The sequence below is a fragment of the Microcebus murinus genome, chromosome 16 (assembly GCF_040939455.1).
Source record: "Microcebus murinus isolate Inina chromosome 16, M.murinus_Inina_mat1.0, whole genome shotgun sequence".
NCBI lineage: Eukaryota > Metazoa > Chordata > Mammalia > Primates > Cheirogaleidae > Microcebus > Microcebus murinus.
The window spans coordinates 18,105,348-18,123,009 of record NC_134119.1 but is presented as its reverse complement, the minus strand read 5'-3'; the positions used below and the strand labels follow the sequence as shown (position 1 = coordinate 18,123,009).

The 17,662-nt window shown below is 34.5% G+C and overlaps 1 protein-coding gene across 4 annotated transcripts in view; it reads right to left on the bottom strand.

Annotated features, from left to right (window-relative positions):
* The window catches only part of TASP1 (taspase 1), a 311,116-nt gene that overhangs the window by 248,369 nt on the left and 45,085 nt on the right, over window positions 1-17,662 (bottom strand). For all 4 annotated transcript variants that reach the window (XR_001158012.3, XM_076010922.1, XM_012780832.3 and 1 more), the window contains exons 6-7: window positions 14,449-14,533; window positions 1,214-1,293 (exon numbers count right to left, since the gene is read on the bottom strand). Coding sequence is in view for 3 of the 4 variants with exons in the window: in XM_076010922.1 (XP_075867037.1) it covers window positions 1,214-1,293; window positions 14,449-14,533 (165 nt within the window). In the remaining variant the exon portion in view is untranslated. The remainder of the gene's footprint in view (window positions 1-1,213; window positions 1,294-14,448; window positions 14,534-17,662) is intronic.

Here is a 17,662-nt window from a genome sequence, read left to right as displayed (position 1 = left end):
CTTTGAGGCTATTGTAAAAGGTACTGTGTTTTTTATTTGAGTTTCAGTTTGACTATTATTGGCGTATAAGAATGCCTCTCATTTGTGTGTATTAATTTTGTATCATGAGACTTTACTGAATTCATTTATCAATCCAAGGAGTCTCTTAGTTGAATCCCTGGGGTTTTCTAGACATAATATTCTATCATCAGCAAAGAGTGAGAGTTTGATCTCTTCTGGCCCCATTTGGATGCTTTTAATTCCCCTCTCTTGTCTTTTTGCTCTAGGAAGGACTTCCAGCACTATGTTCAATGGAAGTGGGGATAGTAGGCATCCTTGCCTGGTTCCAGAGCTAAGTGGGAAGGTTTCAGTTTTTCCCCATTCAGAATGATATTGGCTCTGAGTTTATCATATATGGCACTGAGCACCCTTCTACATAAATCTTTGTCTATATCTCCAATGACCAGATCCTAGAAGCAGAACAAGTTTAAAGCTTTTTACCTATACTACTTAGCTATCCTCCAAAATCTCTGCCAATTTAAATTTACCTACAATGTATTATGTTCATTTCACCACACACTTACCAGGAGTAATATTTTTTAACTCTCTCAAAAATTAATAGGGAACAAATTTAACATGTACTCATTTTAATTTGAATTTCCCTATTAATTATGTTATATTATTTACTTAAGACTTTTCACCATTTTTCTATTGGGCTATTATTTGCATTTGTGTTTTTCATTAAGTTGAATTAAAGTAAACTTCTTCATAAATTAAAGATATATCCCAATGTTGTATTTGTGACAAGTGTTTTTCAGTTTTAACTCCTATGAAGTCACACCTTTGTTTTTCCTTCCCTTGCATTTGTACCTGTAAAGTTTCCTCCCCTCAGCTCAAGAACAATTAAATGTTGGACTGTATTTTCTTCTCTCTTTCTCTCTCTCTCTCTCTTTGGAGGGTGATATTATGATTTTATTAATAGTAATTATTTTAAGTAATCTAAAGGGAATCTTTTACACCAATACTTCTATAAAAGCATGAGAATGCAATGAAAAGATTTTAGGAATATAAAGGTCACTTAAAATCAAATAACTTCCTACGTATCTTTTAACTATTTCAACATATAAGCTTTCTTCCTTAAATATCTGTACTACATGGGTCATAAGAGAAAAAAATGTTACACTTTAAGGTATATGTACTCATATAGCTTAAATTTTTAAAAGTTTTTACTCACTTGTGGTCATGATGTTAGGAGGACAAGAGGGTATTCCATGATCTACTGCCCATCTGTAGGCTCCTTCTCCAACTAAAAAGCTAACAGAAAAATTATTATTTTAAAAATTCACACTGTCATCTCCTATTTATTGAATAAAGTTAAAAAAGTGATATGGTAAGGAAATTGGAAAAAAAAATTTGCATATAGACATAAGTCCAGATTTACCTCAAAATAATAAGATGGCTAAATGCTTCAATTCTTTCAAATTTTTCAACAAATCAAAAATTTGACAATTGGAAATGTTATGATATCATTTGTAATAACTAACAAGTAAAACAGGCAAAACTCAATAAGAAGTAAAAATAGTTGACTTCCCTGTAGAAAACATTAAGATTTATCTTGGATTAACATGGTTCTCAGTTTATGTCACAATATCTATTTAATCAGTTTAAGAGAGTTTAAGATTAAGTGAACGTCTTCAGATTTGGTATTATTGCCTAACAGAATACCTGGATCTGCCCGAAATTAGTGGGTATATCTAGAGATGCCCAAACATGTATGCTTACATGTATCTAAGCCTTGATATAATAGAAATATATACATACCCTCAGAATCATTTTCACTGTGGTAAGTAAAGTACTATGGTACTCCCAAAAGAAACTTTTTAAGCCCTACACAGGAGGTTTTAACATAACAATGTGAATAAAAGGACACTGCTAGCTAACTAGAAAAGACTTATTTTCAAAGATTTCGAATAGCATGTAGGATAATTAACTACCCCGTGCCCTAGGTAATTTGACTAAGCAAACAGTAATGGCAAGCAGTTACCACAATAATCAATCACTTCATCTTCTATAGCCAACTTTTTAAAGTTCTCAGCCAGCTAGTAATGGGTTCCTTGAACTGGTGCCTACTTGTTAGTTTCCCACTCCCTATTTTTTGTTTCTGTTCTTCTAATCATTCCAATACTAAAAACTCAAAGTAATACATATTGAAGTCTTAAGATTTTATTGTTAATAAGACCAGTGACAGACCAGCAAAATGAAATCCAAGTATATCATTGGAAACACATCCAAATGGTTTCAATGGGAAACTAAATGGTTAAACTAAACTGTTTTCCAGTACACACAAAGGTGGGGATGGAAGGAGCACTGAAAAAAGAGAGGAGAAAAGGTCAACAAGAACAAACAACTTTACCTCTTTAAAACTCTATTTTTAAAAAATTCTAAAGGATTCTAAGAATGGAAAATAGTTTTTCCTACTCTTGTACCAAATGAAAACTACAGCAAAGAAAAGCTGTCACATAAAGTTCAAATGCTAGAATAACTGAAATAGGAACTTGGATGCAGATTTGAGCTGTCCTGGTGGCATTTTTGGCATTTCCTTCTTCTAGAAAAAGAATTTGATAAAAGAAATAACCTGTTCATGTGAAAATGTAAAAAAGAAGTTGAAGTGGTAAACTAAATAATCAAGACAGAAGTTTGGAAGTGAATCTAGTATGCTCAGCACTCCCATTGGTCATTTTGGGTTCAATTCTAGTACCTGGAATCAGTGGCATTTTATAAAATATTCTTAGCTTTATTTTTCATTTTTTAAACATTCATAGCTTTGATTCTAAATAAAATCAAATTGCTGTTGTTGGCTATGCAAGTTTTGAAATACTTTAGGCATTTTTAAATACTCATAGGAAGGTGAATATTTGGATGTCATTTTATAGATAAGCATACTAGATATCTGCCCTTTCCTTAATATCAAAAATTTCTGTCTAGTAGGTCACACAAAACATCATTTAACCGCTTTTGAAATTATTTTAGCACAAGTTTTTGTTAAAGACCATACTGATATGACAAAAAAAATCACTTTCCAAAACATTCAATGCAGTACCAATTCAAATTTCTCTCAAGCACTCCTCTGAGTCTCCAAGCAAAAAGCTTTTAGAAAACATTCACCAGAATCCATTTGAAAGTCCCACTGACACTACTTTGAGAATATATCTGGAATTTGACCACTTCTTACCACCTCCACTGCTACCACTTTGGTCTGAGCCACCATCATCTGATACCCAAATTGTTGCAATGGCCTCACTACTGTGCTTGCCTTTCCCTGCACCCCCTGATTTCAGTCAGTTCTCAACATACCAGCCCATAAAATCCTTGTGAAACACAAGTGAGATAATGGCATTCCTCTTCTCTTGCAAGTCTTCTCTAGTGTAAAAACTGGAGTCTCTACAAGAATCTACTAGGTTCCACATGATATGATCCTCCTGACCTCTTACACCTCTTGCCCCTTGTATACTTTACTCAAGCTTCTTGTAAACCACTAAGATGTCAAGGAGGTTCCTACCTTGGGGACTTCACCCTGACTGTTCCCTGTCTGGATCTTCTTCTACTTCCCAAATGGCAATTCCTTCATTTGCTCAAATATCCCTGCTATTTAAGAATGCATCCCAACACACTGCACTCCCCTACCCAGTATTCCCAATCCCACCCACCCTGCTCTTTTTATCTTTTTAATTTATTTTCTACACCCTAAAATACTATATAATTTATAATTTATATACTGTATGTGTTGTTTTATTTCTGTCTTCCCCTTATAAACTGTAAGCTTCATAAGGATGGGGGGATCTTTGTTCATTCATCAATATATCTCAAGTATTTAGAACTGTGCCTGAAACACACTAAGCATTAGATAAACACTCGAAAAATATTAAACAAAATAATAGTGTCAAATGTCCCTATATTAAAGGACTGCATTTTCATTGTATTATACCCACCTCAATTTATAGTAAAGCAGGTCTAAAGGGGTATAAAACAAAAAGCATCAGCCTGAGCAAGAGCAAGACCCCATTTCTAAAAAAACAATAGAAAAATTAGCAGGGGGAGATGGCACGCACCGTAGTCTCAGCTACTTGGGAGGCTGTGGCAGGAGGATCGCTGGATTGAGGAGTTTGAGGTTACAGTGAGCTATGATGACACCACTGCACTCTAGCCCCAGCAACAGAGCTCAAACCAAAAAGAAACAACACTCTACTGAGACTTGCACTGAGATGGAGTAATTAAAAGTTTTAATAAGCTAAGCTGCAAATGCTGCTGCAAGTTCTTACAGAGAAAAACACTCTGAAATGAGCAATCTGGGCAAATATGGTAATGTGAATTATAATCTTATGGATGGGAACCACTCATTTACAAAGAACCATGACTCTACAATCAGTCTAAAATGTGTAATTTAGTGATTCAGAAAGCTCTCACAAATCTTCATAGACTCCAATAATCAAACTGCATTATTCTGAATAAGACAGATACAGGAGAAAATGGTAACTATTTCTTTGGACTTAAAAATTAATTTCTATTTCTATTTTATCGATCACTTCTTTGTCCATCATAAATATACAAAATTAAAGAAAGACAAACTAGGTTATTAATTATTCAAAGCTTATAGACACACAGTACGAATAAAGAAGAATCTGCTATATTTGGTGATAACATATAACAACCAAATTAAATAATAATTTAACTAGATTTTTTCAAATTTTTATTACAGAAATTTTCAAATATATGCAACTACTATGATCTGAATGTTGCTGACTCCCTCAAAACTCATATTTTGAAATCCCAACCCCCAAGGTATTGGGATAACATTAGTATGTATGTGGGGCCTTTTGGGGTGTTATTAGGTCATGAAGGTGGAGCCTTCTTGAATGGTGTTAGTCTTCTTATAGAAGAGCCCCAGAAAGCTGCCTTGCCCCTTCCCATCTTGCATGGACTCAGCCAGAAGATGCTATATATGAGGAACTAGCTCTGACAGACATCAAATCTACCAGCTCCTTGATCTTGGACTTGCCAGCTTCAAAACCAAGAAATAAGTATTGTTATTTATAAGTTACCTTGTTTATGGTATTAAAGTGGTTTGCTATAGCTGTCCAAACGGATTTACACAAAAAAAATAGTACTGAGAATAGTGTAATGAACCCAATAGGTCATCACTCTGCTTCAATAATTACTAGTACATTGCCAATCTCATTCATTTATACCTCACTCAGATTATTTTGAAGCAAATCCCAGACATTACATAATTTCAACTATAAATTTTTTGAAAACATAACTATAACATAATTGACACATTTGTTCAACAATAAATCCTTAGAATAAAAATAAATCAAATGCTCACATTTTCCTACTGGTCTTACAAAATCTTTGCTATTATTGTCATTTGGGTTTCTTTAACTATTTGATTGAATTATAATCCAACTAAGTCTACACTTTCTGATTAATTGATAGGTCACTTGTGTTTCTTTTAATCTTTAGGTTTTTAATTTTTTTCTTTTTATACTCATACAATGAAAGAATTTATGAAATACAACAGACTGAACAGTAATTTAAAATAAATAAAAATTACCAAAAATTAAATTTGTCTCTCAAAAAATTCTAGATTAGGGGTCAGCAAATTTTCCTATTAAGGGCCAGACAGTAAATAGTTTAGGCTTTATGGGCCAAATCTCTGTTGCAACAACACAATTTTGCCTTTGCAGTGCACAATCAGCCATAGACAATACACACACAAATGAGTATACCTGTGTTCCAATAAAACTTTATTTATAAAAAAGGCAGCAGGTCAGGCACAGTGGCTCACACCTGTAATCCTAGCACTCTGGAGGCCGAGGTGAGAGGATCACTTGAGGTCAGGAGTTTAAGATCAGCCTGAGCAAGAGTGACACCCCGCCTCTGCTAAAAATAAATTAGCCAGTTATAGTGGCACATGCCTGTAGTCCCAACTACTCAGGAGGGCGAGACAGGAGGATCACTTGAACCCAGGAGGCGGAGATTGCTATGAGCTAGGCTGACGCCATGGCACTCTAGCCTGGGCAACAGAGCGAGACTGTGTCTCAAAAAAAATAAAATAATAATAAATAAATAGATAATAAAAACAGGCAGCAGACCAGATTTGGCCCACAAGTTTTTTGAAAACCCCTGTTCTACCTGGTAATGGCTATCAAAGTTGCACTCTCATAATGGAGAAAAAAGATTCAAGATCAAGTAAAATTAAGACAGAGGTAAATTTGAAGACTTTATGATGGCAATTAAACTAACTTTATGAAGATACAAAATATTACCAAACACCAATACTTAACAGTGCAACATATCATGGTGCCAACAGAAGCACCAAAGGAATGAACTATCTGTTGAGGGTTTACTAACAAATGGTTAAGAGTTTATAAATTCTAACAATTTTAGACACAGCTCAAACAGACATACCTCTTGCCTTCTGCAATGAAGTATACAGATAGTAAACTCATTATTTAAAGACTTCTTAGAAAACATCCATTATATGTAACGACTTGCTACCCCATAGAATGCTTTGCCTCTTCAACATATGACACCTTGTTTTTAAGTTCTTCTACCTGGAAAGAACGTCCATCTGGGAATAAGTTTGAAACTGAGGTTCTTTATCTGCAGAATGTGTGTTACCCTCATAAGTCATATAATTTCCATGAGATAATACATCAAACTACATAAAACAGTGTCTGTCACAGTGTATAAGTGCAATAAATGTTAGCTATTATTATAGAAATTAGATAACTAGACTTATTAGGATCATGTATAAATAAGCTTAAAGTGAAAATATGATAAATTTTATTACATTGATTTCAAGTACTCAGGGAATTCGCTTTTTTGAAACTACTATAGTATACAGTGAATTTCCAGATATGTCAGAGATTTCTACTTTTGGACAACAGAGAACAAAGTTACCCTCTTATCCAAACCAATGAAAAAAACAGCAGACTATAGAAAACAACAGTTCTCAGACATGAGACATCAAGCAACATAGGACAGTGATCCTTAAAGGAAAGTAAACAAGGTAAACCCATGACTGCCTTGCTACAATCATAGGGTTCATCTTTATTACTGCATGCAGAATTTCTGAACCACAGAACAGGAGCCCAGCAATCTCTGAGTTGACATGATAGAGCTGGGCATCCAGAGAGGCCGAGGTAGCCAGAGCTCACAGTACCAGAAAGGAGAGAGCTGCATAGAGAGAGGACTCCAGAGATCTGCAGGGGTAGGTACGCTTCTAGTTTTCAGCTGAATAGAGTACATGCATAAGAGAAAATTACCCAAAACCTTGGAACAAATAACCTGAAAGTTTTAAAGGAAACATTGCCCAGTTCAGGCAAGGCCAGGAACAGTTAGCTCATGCTCCCTAGCTAGAGTCAAAGGCCTCATTCTAGGTACATCTGTTATAGTACTCTGCAGAATTTTGTTTCAAATAGCAAAGCTAATTTAACTCCAGGCTACATGCTTCTCTAGTCTCATATAACAAAGTTTAAAGCAAGACTTGCAAGGATTAAGCTCTTTTTAAATATCTTAGCCAAATCCTAGAATAAAATTTAAGAATATTTATTAAAATACAAAAATTTACAGCACCCAGAGGTAAACTCACAATATCTGGAATCAAATAAAAAATTACAAAACACACAAAGAAGCAGAAAAATGTAACCTATAATAAAGAAAGAAAAATCATTAAATTGAAAACAACCCAGAAATAATAAAGAGGATTAGTAAACAAAAACATTAAAACAGTTATTATAACACTATTAATATGTTTAAGAAGCTAGAAGAAAGATTAAACATGTTAAGTAGATACATGGAAAACATTTTTAAAAGATGCAAATTGAACTTCTAGAGACAAAAACTATAACATCAGAAATAAAAACTATACTGAATGAGATCAGCAGGTAATTGGACAATGCTGAAAAATGACTAGTGAACTTGAAAAGATACCAATGGACTATTGGTATTCAAAATGAAACAGAGAAAAAAATAATGAGAAAGGTAAACAGAAAAGGGCACAGCACGATGACTGAATAGAAACCTCCAACAATCACCCCTCCACACAAACACTAAATTCAAGAACTATCCATACAAGCAAGCAACTTCAGAAGAACCAAAATTCACGTGAACAATCATACTACCTGCTTTTAACATTTCATCAAGAAGGACAGAAGAGGGCTGAAAAGCCAGGCACAGTGGCTCATGACTGTAATCCTAGCATTCTGGGAGGCTGAGGCAGGAGGATCTCTTGAGCTCAGGAGTTCAAGACCAGCCTGAGTCTTAGAATTGATAAAGAAATTCAGTAAAGTTGCAGGATACAAAATCAACATATAAAAGTCAGTAGCACCTATATACTAAAAGTAAACAATCCGAAAAAGAAAACAAGAAAATCCCATTTATAATATCTGTAAATAAAATGAAATTCCTAGGAATAAATTTAACCAAAGAAATGAATAATCTCTATAATGAACAATATAAGACAGTGATGAAAGATATTAAAAGAGGACACAAAAAAATCGAAAGATATTTCATGCTCGTGGATTGGAAGAATCATTATTCTTAATATGTCCATACTACCCAAAGCAATCTACAGATTCAATGCAATCTCTATCATAATACCAATGATATTCTTCACGGAAATAGAAAAAATAATCCTAAAATTTATATGGAACAAGAGACCCAGAATAGCCAAGGCCATCCTCAACAAAAAGAAAAAAATTGGAGGAATCACATTACCAGATTTCAAATTATACTATAGAGCTGTAGTAAGCAAACCACCATGTTACTGGCATAACAACAAACACAGAGACCAATGAAACAGATCAGAGAACCCAGATATAAATCCACATATCTATAGTGAACTTATCTTCAACAAAGGGACCAAGAACATACAGTGGGGAAAGGATAGTCTCTTCAATAAATGGTGCTGGGAAAACTGGATATCCATATGCAGAGGAATGAAACTAGACCCTTATCTTTCACCATATACAAAAATCAAATCAAAATGGATTAAAGACTTAAATCTAAAACCTGAAACTATGAAACTACTAAAAGAAAACATTGAGGTAATGCTTCAGGACATTGGTCTGGGCAAAGACTTCTTGAGTAATACCTCCCCAAAGCACAGGCAACCAAAGCAAAATTGAACAAATGGGATCACATCAAGCTATAAAGCTTCCGCACAGTAAAAGAAACAATCAACAAAGGGAAGAGACAACCCGCAGAGAGGGAGAAAATATTTGCAAACTATCCATCTGACAAGGGACTAATAACTAGAATATATCAGAAGCTCCAACAACTCAATAGGAAAAAATCAAATAATTCAATTTAAAAATTGGCAAAGGATCTCAATGGACATTTCTCAAAAGAAGACATAAAGATGGCCAACAGGTGTAATACATGAAAAAATGCTCAACATCATAAGCCATCAGAGAAATGCAAATCAAAAATATTAATACAATGAGATATCATCTCACCCCAGTTAAAATGGCTTTTATCAAAAAGACAGGCAGCAACAAATGCTGGCGAGGAAGTGGACAAAGCAGAATGCTCATACACTGTTAGTGGGGATGTAAATTAGTGCAACCACTATAGAGAACAGTAAGAAGGTTCCTCAAAAATCTAAAAATAGAACTACCATATGATCCAGCAATTCCACTGCTGGGTATATATCCAAAGGAAGAGAATTCAGTGTATCAAAAAGATATCTGCACTCCCATGTTTATTGCAGTACTATTCACAATAGCCAAGATTTGGAACCAACCTAAGTGTCCATCAGCAGATAAATGGATAAAGAAATTATGGTGCATATACATAATGGAATGTTATACAGCCACAAGAAAGAATGAAATCCTGCCATTTGAAACAACATGGATGGAACTGGAGAACACTGTATTATATGAAATAAGCCAAGCACCAAAACACAAATTTCACATGCTCTCCTTCACATGTGGGAGGTAAATATTAAAAACAATTGATCTCTTGGAGACAAAGAGTTGAACGATGGTTACCACAGGCTGGGAAGGGTAGTGGAGAGGGGAGGATAAAGTAGAGATGATTAATGGGTGCAAAAATATAGTTAGATAGTTAGAATGAACAATATGTGATAGCACAACAAAGTAACTATAATCAACAATAAGTTAGGGTATACTTTAAAATATCTAAAAGAGTGGAATTGGAATGTTCTAACACAAAGAAATGATAAATACCTGAGGTGATTGATGCCTCAATTACCCTGATTTGATTAATTTACATTGCATGCCTCTATCAAAACATCACATGCTCCCTATAAAGACATACAATTATTATGTACCCATAATAATTTTTTTTAAAAAGTCAACAAATTGTCAGTGATCTATAAGGCTACCACAAGCGGCCAAATATAAGTATAATCAGAGTTTGAAGGACATATGAAGAAGGGAGGATCAGAAAAAACATCTGAAGAAATAATGGCCAAAATCTTTCCAAATTTAATGACATGTACATCCCTACACATCCACAAAGCAAAACAAACCCAAACCAGATATTACAAGAAAACTATAAACCAATATCACTATATAAATGCAAAAATTCTTTACAAAATATTAGCAAACTGAAACCAACAATATATAAAAAGGATTATATATTATAACCAAGTGGAATTTATTCTAGAAATGCAATTCCTGCTTTAACAGTCAAAAATCAACCAATCACTATATTAACTGACTAAATAAGAATAATTCTAAGATCATCTCAATAAACACAGAAAAGCCCTTGCCAAAGTATAACACCTATTCCTTTTAAAAACTATCAGCACACCAGAAAAAGGAGGAAACTTTCTCAACAAATAAAGAACATCTGTGATAAACCTATAACAACCATCATAGTCAATGGTGAAAAATCAAATGCTTCCTCTCTAAGATCACAAACAAAGCAAGGATGTTTACTCTCACATTTCTATTCTACATTGCATTGGAGGTTCTAGCTAGTGCAATAAAGTAAGAAAAAGAAACTAATTAAAAGAATCTAGATTAAAAAGTAAGAAGTAAAACTATCTTTATTCCCAGGAGACAGGACATATATGTAGAAAATTTTTTAAATCTACAAAAATTATACTAGGAAAGGCCAGGTGTGATGAATCACACCTGTAATCCCACCATTTGGGGATGTCAAGGCAGGAGGATCACTTAAGGCCAGGAGTTCAGGTTATAGTGAGCTATGATCATGCCATTGCATTCCAGCCTGGATGATGATGGAAATCCTATCTCTAAAGAATATAATAAAAAACTTGTGGCCAGACACGGTGGCCCATGCTTGTAATCCTAGCACTCTGGGAGGCCAAGGCAAGAGGATCATTTGAGCTCAGGAGTTCGAGACCAGCCTGAACAAGAGCGAGACCCTGTCCCTACCAAAAATAGAAATTAATCAGACAACTAAAAATATATAGAAAAAATTAGCCAGGCATGGTGGCACATGCCTGTAATCCCAGCTACTTGGGAGGCTAAGGCAGGAGGATCACTTTAGCCCAGGAGTTTGAGGTTGTTGTGAGCTAGGCTGATGCCACGGCACTCTAGCCCAGGCAACACAGCGAGACTCTGCCCCCCCCCCCGCAAAAAAAAGAATATAATAAAAATTTTTAAATACTTACACTAGAAAAAATAATTTTACCAAATTCCCAGGATGGAATATCAATATAATAAAATCAATCATATTTCTATATACTGACAATGAAAAATTGGAAATTAACATTTTTAAATATACCATTTACCATAGCATCAAAAAGAATGAAATAATATATCTAGGTATAAATATGATCCCAAACACCATGTAAGCTCTATATACTGGAAACTATAAAACACTCTTCAGAGAGATTAAAGAACCTTAATAAATGGGCATATTAAAATTCTAATCAAAACTCCAGCAGGCTACTTATGAAAATAGACAAGCTAATTCTAAAATTTATATAACTGGGTTCAGTGGCTCATGCCTATAATCCCAGCACTTTGGGAGGCCAAGCCAAGAGGATCCCTTGAGGCCAAGAGTTCAATACCAGCTTGGGCAACATAGCGAGACCCTGTCTCTACAAAAAATTTAAAAATTGGCCAGTCATGGTGGTGTGTGCTTGTAGTTCCAACTACTTGAGAAGCTGAGGTAAGGGAATCACTTGAACCCAGAGTTCAAGATAACAATGAGCTATGACTGGGCCACTTCACTCCAATCTTGGATGACACAATGAGACTCTGTCAATCAGTCAATCAATAAAAATATCAAAACAATTTGAAAACAAAGAAGAAAGTTGAAGAACTACGTATGTAAGAAAATCAGCTAGTTCCAGTCAGGTGCTGCATTACTATATGTTATTTTAATGAAGAGGTAGCCATCACTTTTCCCCTTGTTTTCTCCTTATACAACATTAAAATATTATATATTTCCCCTTTGGCAACTGCCTTATCTTGGTCCCTCCTTCCTCCTCCCCTGAGATAATCACAGTGAGTTTGGTAATCTTCTTTACAAATCTTTTTTGTACATCTATGCACATATTTATACAGCCTTAGAAAACTAGAGTATTGTCTATGTTGTAATAGTATGAAGGAATATATGGAAATGAGAAAGTTTAAACTCAAGACAACTGTCCATCTAGGAGTGGGGCAGAGATGTGGTCAGTGGGAGGATGTGGGACAACAGAAGAACAAGGATTCCATTAGAAAGTGTTCAGTTTAGGCAGCTTCAAATCTTTTGGTAATGTTTTATTTCTTAACTGGGATGGTAGGAAACAGGTAAGCATCATTTTATTTTGTAATTCTTTAAAAAAACGTAAGTTAAATTGAACATATCACTAGCAACTGGATTATTTTTACTCTACAATGCAGAGATCTATTGCTACACACTGAATTTTGTCTACCCCAAAATTCAAATATTGAAGCTCTAGCTCCCAATGTGATGATATTTGGAGATGGAGCCTTTGGAAGTAATCGGGGTTAGATGAGGTCATGAGTGACTAGTGTCTTTCTAAGAAAAGGAAAAGCTTACTTGCATTCTCACTACCAAATCTCCAATGTGAGGACACAGCAAGAAGGAGACCACCTACAAGCCAGGAAAAGAGCCCTCACTCGAAACTTAGCAGGCTGGAACCTTGATCTTGGACTTCCCAACTTCTATTAATAGAACTATAAAAAGAAATTTCTGCTGTTTAAGCCATCCAATCTATGGCATTTTATTATGGTAGACCAAGCAAATTAATACTAATAGTAATCCATATTACTATATACAAATATTCCTCTCCTTTATTTTAATGCCACAGGGTAACTATTAATATGACTAGAAAACATGACTAATATGACTAGTTTATTTAGCCACTGATGGACATTTAGGTTGTTTACAGTTTCATATTCTACAAACAACATTGCTGTGATGTTCTTGAGCTATGTAAGCCTTCCTGGGTATACGGTAAATGCGTTTTGTCTTAAGATAGAGTTGCTAGAGCACACAACATGTGAATTTTCAATTTTTACATTAAAAAATAATATCAAAATGTCTCTCAACCAGCTATATCAGTTTATGTTTCTACCATGAGTAGAAAAAAGAACCTGTTTTACTATACCCTCAACAATACCAGATATTATTGGTCTTTATTAATTTTGCTACTTTAATAAGGAGAAAATATCATCTTATTGCTTTTACTTACAATTCCTACATACACACACACACACACACACACACACACACACACACAGAGTCAAACAAAATGATTCCTATAGTGTTGTCACCACAATTTCAAACAAAAAAGGTTAAAGTAACCTTCACAGTCAGGCATTCTGAGCACAGAGTATGAGATGATATTAAAGCCTATGTCTTAATACTACTAGGCATGCTAAAAACCACCATTAGCTATGTTTTGCAAACATAGAGATATTTACAAAACAATTTAATGGTGAAATATGTTAAGGATTTGCTTTAAAATACTATAGGAAAAATCAAGATGCATGAGATAGATGAAAAACAAATTATTAGTTATTGGAGCTGGATGACAAGTTCATATGGGCTATTTACAATGTTCTATGTACTTTTATTCTAAGAACTTCTCAAAATTAAAAATTACTTTAAACTCTGGACTCCAATATGTACTTTTATAGTTTCATAATAAAATGACCCCAAATGAACACTTAGCAACAGCAAAAACATCTCTTTAATCAACTGCAAAACCAAAAATTAACTCTGATCTCCTTTCTGCTTTAATCCATGATATTCTATTCTGTCTGGAGCTTTATCAAGTATACAAAATGTTCCAAGATCACAGAACAAAGTGTGTCTTCCTCTGAAAGGCATGCTACTGCTGGACTGTAACCAACAGAATCAGCCTTCTGTGGAGTAAAAAAACAGCCTTCAAACATTGCATGCACTAAAGACCAAAGGCCCAAGGAAAGTCAGGAAGAACAAAGTGGTTACCAGGGAGGAATTCTGCCAGCTGAGAGCTTGCCCTTCTGCCCTTCACACAAGAGTCTGTTTGCAACTGAGACTGGGTTCTTGATTCCTATAAAATAAAATTGGCAGAAAAAGAAGTCAGAAATGTCTTCAAGTTTCCCATTCGGTTTTGTGGTTGTTTCTGTAAAACAACTTTAATATATATTGGAAATTCTTCTTTTTAAAGGTATCAAATAATACTAATGAAAACTCTTAATAATCATGAACAATAAGAGTCAAATCAAAAAAATATATGAATACCTAGTAAATGTAAGACAAGAACAAATTTAAAAAATGTATATTCTCATGTTTTACCATGTGCTACAGCAGCAAAGACTGAATTTGAAACACTGCACATTTAAATGAGGTTCCTTTTTAATAAATTTCAGAATAGAGTAGAAAAAAATGAACTGAAAATATGGTACTCTTCTATGCTCAAAACTAAATACATGCTCCAGGCATTTATTGACCACAAAACCATGAATTTCCTTTGAAGAATAAACATGATTATAAACCACTTCAAATTGACCTTGGAGAGAATAATTAATGGGGAAAGATAAGCCAAAAATTTTAAATGTCACCTAAAACAGAGACAGAATAGAGAAAAAGTCCTTCAAATTGACTAAGGGGGAAGAAGAGGCCAAGTATATACAAGATTATAACCTAAAATGTGGTTCAGACCGTTTCCAAGAGGCTAACCAGTATATAAAAATTAGATGACAGTGCTTCTCTGGAAGGAATGACAGGACAGTGTTAGTGTGATTCTCAAGATGACAATGGCAATAGCAAATATGACAAGGATGATGACAGTAGCAGACAATGAAAGTAATTAGTACCTACTATGCACCAAGCCCAGTGCCAAAGTCTTAAATGTATCAGATGATTTAATTGATCCCTCAACTCTTATCACATGGTGACACTTATGAATTCTATATTAGTGAGGATTAGTGAGGAAATTTTACACAAAGGGTTAAGTGGCCTGTCCAAGATCACAGAGCTGAGATTTTAACACAAAGGCTGCTAATGCCAGAGACCATGCCCTTAACCAATAATCTATGGATACCTCTCAGGACACTATTAATTCAAAAAAAAATTCAGCAGTGGGATATACAGAGAACAGAGACTATAAAAACTTAAATTAAGGCCACCATAATGACTCAGAACAAAACTAATTGTAGAAATTTAGCTACTTTGCCAAAAACCTCTGCCACAAGAAGTATGAAATATAAAATAAAGGAAAAGCCCAGATCAGATCCATATACTAGTTCTTAACACATATTTCTAAATATGATGATTCAATATTATAAATAATTTCCAAATAACTTCTAAATTCAAATGTATAAATTCTCCATCAAAATTTCAAAAGAATTTCTCTGATGTATGAGAAGCTGACTCTTAATCAAGAAAAGAAAATTTTGAAAAAGAAAAATGAAGAAGTATTCACCCTGCAAGATACCGTTTCTTATTCACAGATATTCTAGTTAAAAGAGTGTGGTTTGAATACAAAGCAGGCAAATATATCAATGGAATAGAATAAAGCTAAAGTTCAGAAATAGACACATGTGAATTTGGGTATTTAATATATAATACACATATTTCAAATCATTGGGAAAAGGATAAACTATATACAAGAGGTAGAAAAAACAAAGAGTGAAAAGTACAGGAGTCAAACTACTTTATAACTGTCCCAGTTATCAGTTCATTGCTTCTCAGCTACAAATTCACCCTTTGTTGCCTGATCTGTAAAAATGGATATGGGCCCTTTAAACATGTTTCCTTTACCAGATAGCAAAGTGGTAAGCTCTGTCACTGGAGAGCACTGAAAAACATTGTAGCTTGCTCACCAGGCTTCACGATTTGACCTAGTGGTATTCTCCACTGCTGAGTGCCCACAGGGAGCAGCTTTCCCTAGCATTTGGCCAGCACATGTTTTTTCCAGCTCCTGATTTGGACCACTGCGGCATAGCTGAGAAGCACAGAAAAAATGAGACTGTACCCTGGTCAAGGTCACTAATCCCCACACCCCCTCCTCAGCCCCATAGGCACACATACATAGTGTTCCATGGGGAAAGCTGTGCAGTAAGGAAAAGCCCAATCTTTATCCTGCTCAATGGAGGTTCAATTCCTATGGACTCTTTTTTTTTTCTTTTTTCCTGGATTTAGGGTACATTCCAACACATGGACTCTTGACCTCTCTGTGCCACCTACCAGCCTGAGTTCATCTTTGCCCCACAGGACTGGTTCTGCTCACAGTGGCTGTGGACCAGCTCTGGTCCGAGTAATCCAGCCACTTTTCTGCCATACAGTGGGCTGCAACACACCTTTTGCAATGAAGTCTGAACCCCACTGCAAGTCTGTCCTTCCTTGGGTATTCTCCTTCCACCCTAGGATACACCTTGAGTTCTCTTATCTTTATATAGTTACTCTCCTATTATTGCTTAATAACTCTTTATATTAAACTTCTATTTAAACTATTCTGTGGTTTCTGCCTCCTAGTTTGACTCAGACTGATACAACAAACTTGGACAAATTATTAAATCTCTCCTGTGTCTCATTTCCTCATCTGTAAAATGGTGATAAAAGCATAGATCTCAAGTATATTGTGAGAACTAAATGATTTAATATATGTAAACCACTACAGAACAATGCCTAGTATGTTATATTCAGTCAATAAATGGCAGTTATTATTATTAGTCAATAAATTATGTAGGGAGAAATTTTTAGTCATTTCAGAAAAAACAATGCATTAAAGAGGTAAATGAAAAATAAATGATAAACATATTAGAAGAAAACATAGGCAACTATGTTTATCAACTATGAGAAAAACTTACAAAAGCCACAAAAGGGAAAGTAATAAGTTTAACAATTAAAAATTGTAAATCACAATATGATAAAGAATATTATAAACAGAGTTAAAAGGCAAGCCACAAAAGAAGTATGAATAGGCAGGTCACAGAGAAATGCTAATGACCTTTAAACACATGAATTATTTTAAAATACCAATAAAACTTCATAATAAAAGAAATGAAAATTAAAACTAATTGAAATACCCTTTCTTACATATCACAAAAATCAGAAAAAATATAAAAGATCAGAACAAATGAAAAATCAAATTGACCTAATCGACATATATACAGCACCATACCCCAAAACTGCAGAATAAATACACATTTGAAATTCACAGGAATGTTACTGAAAC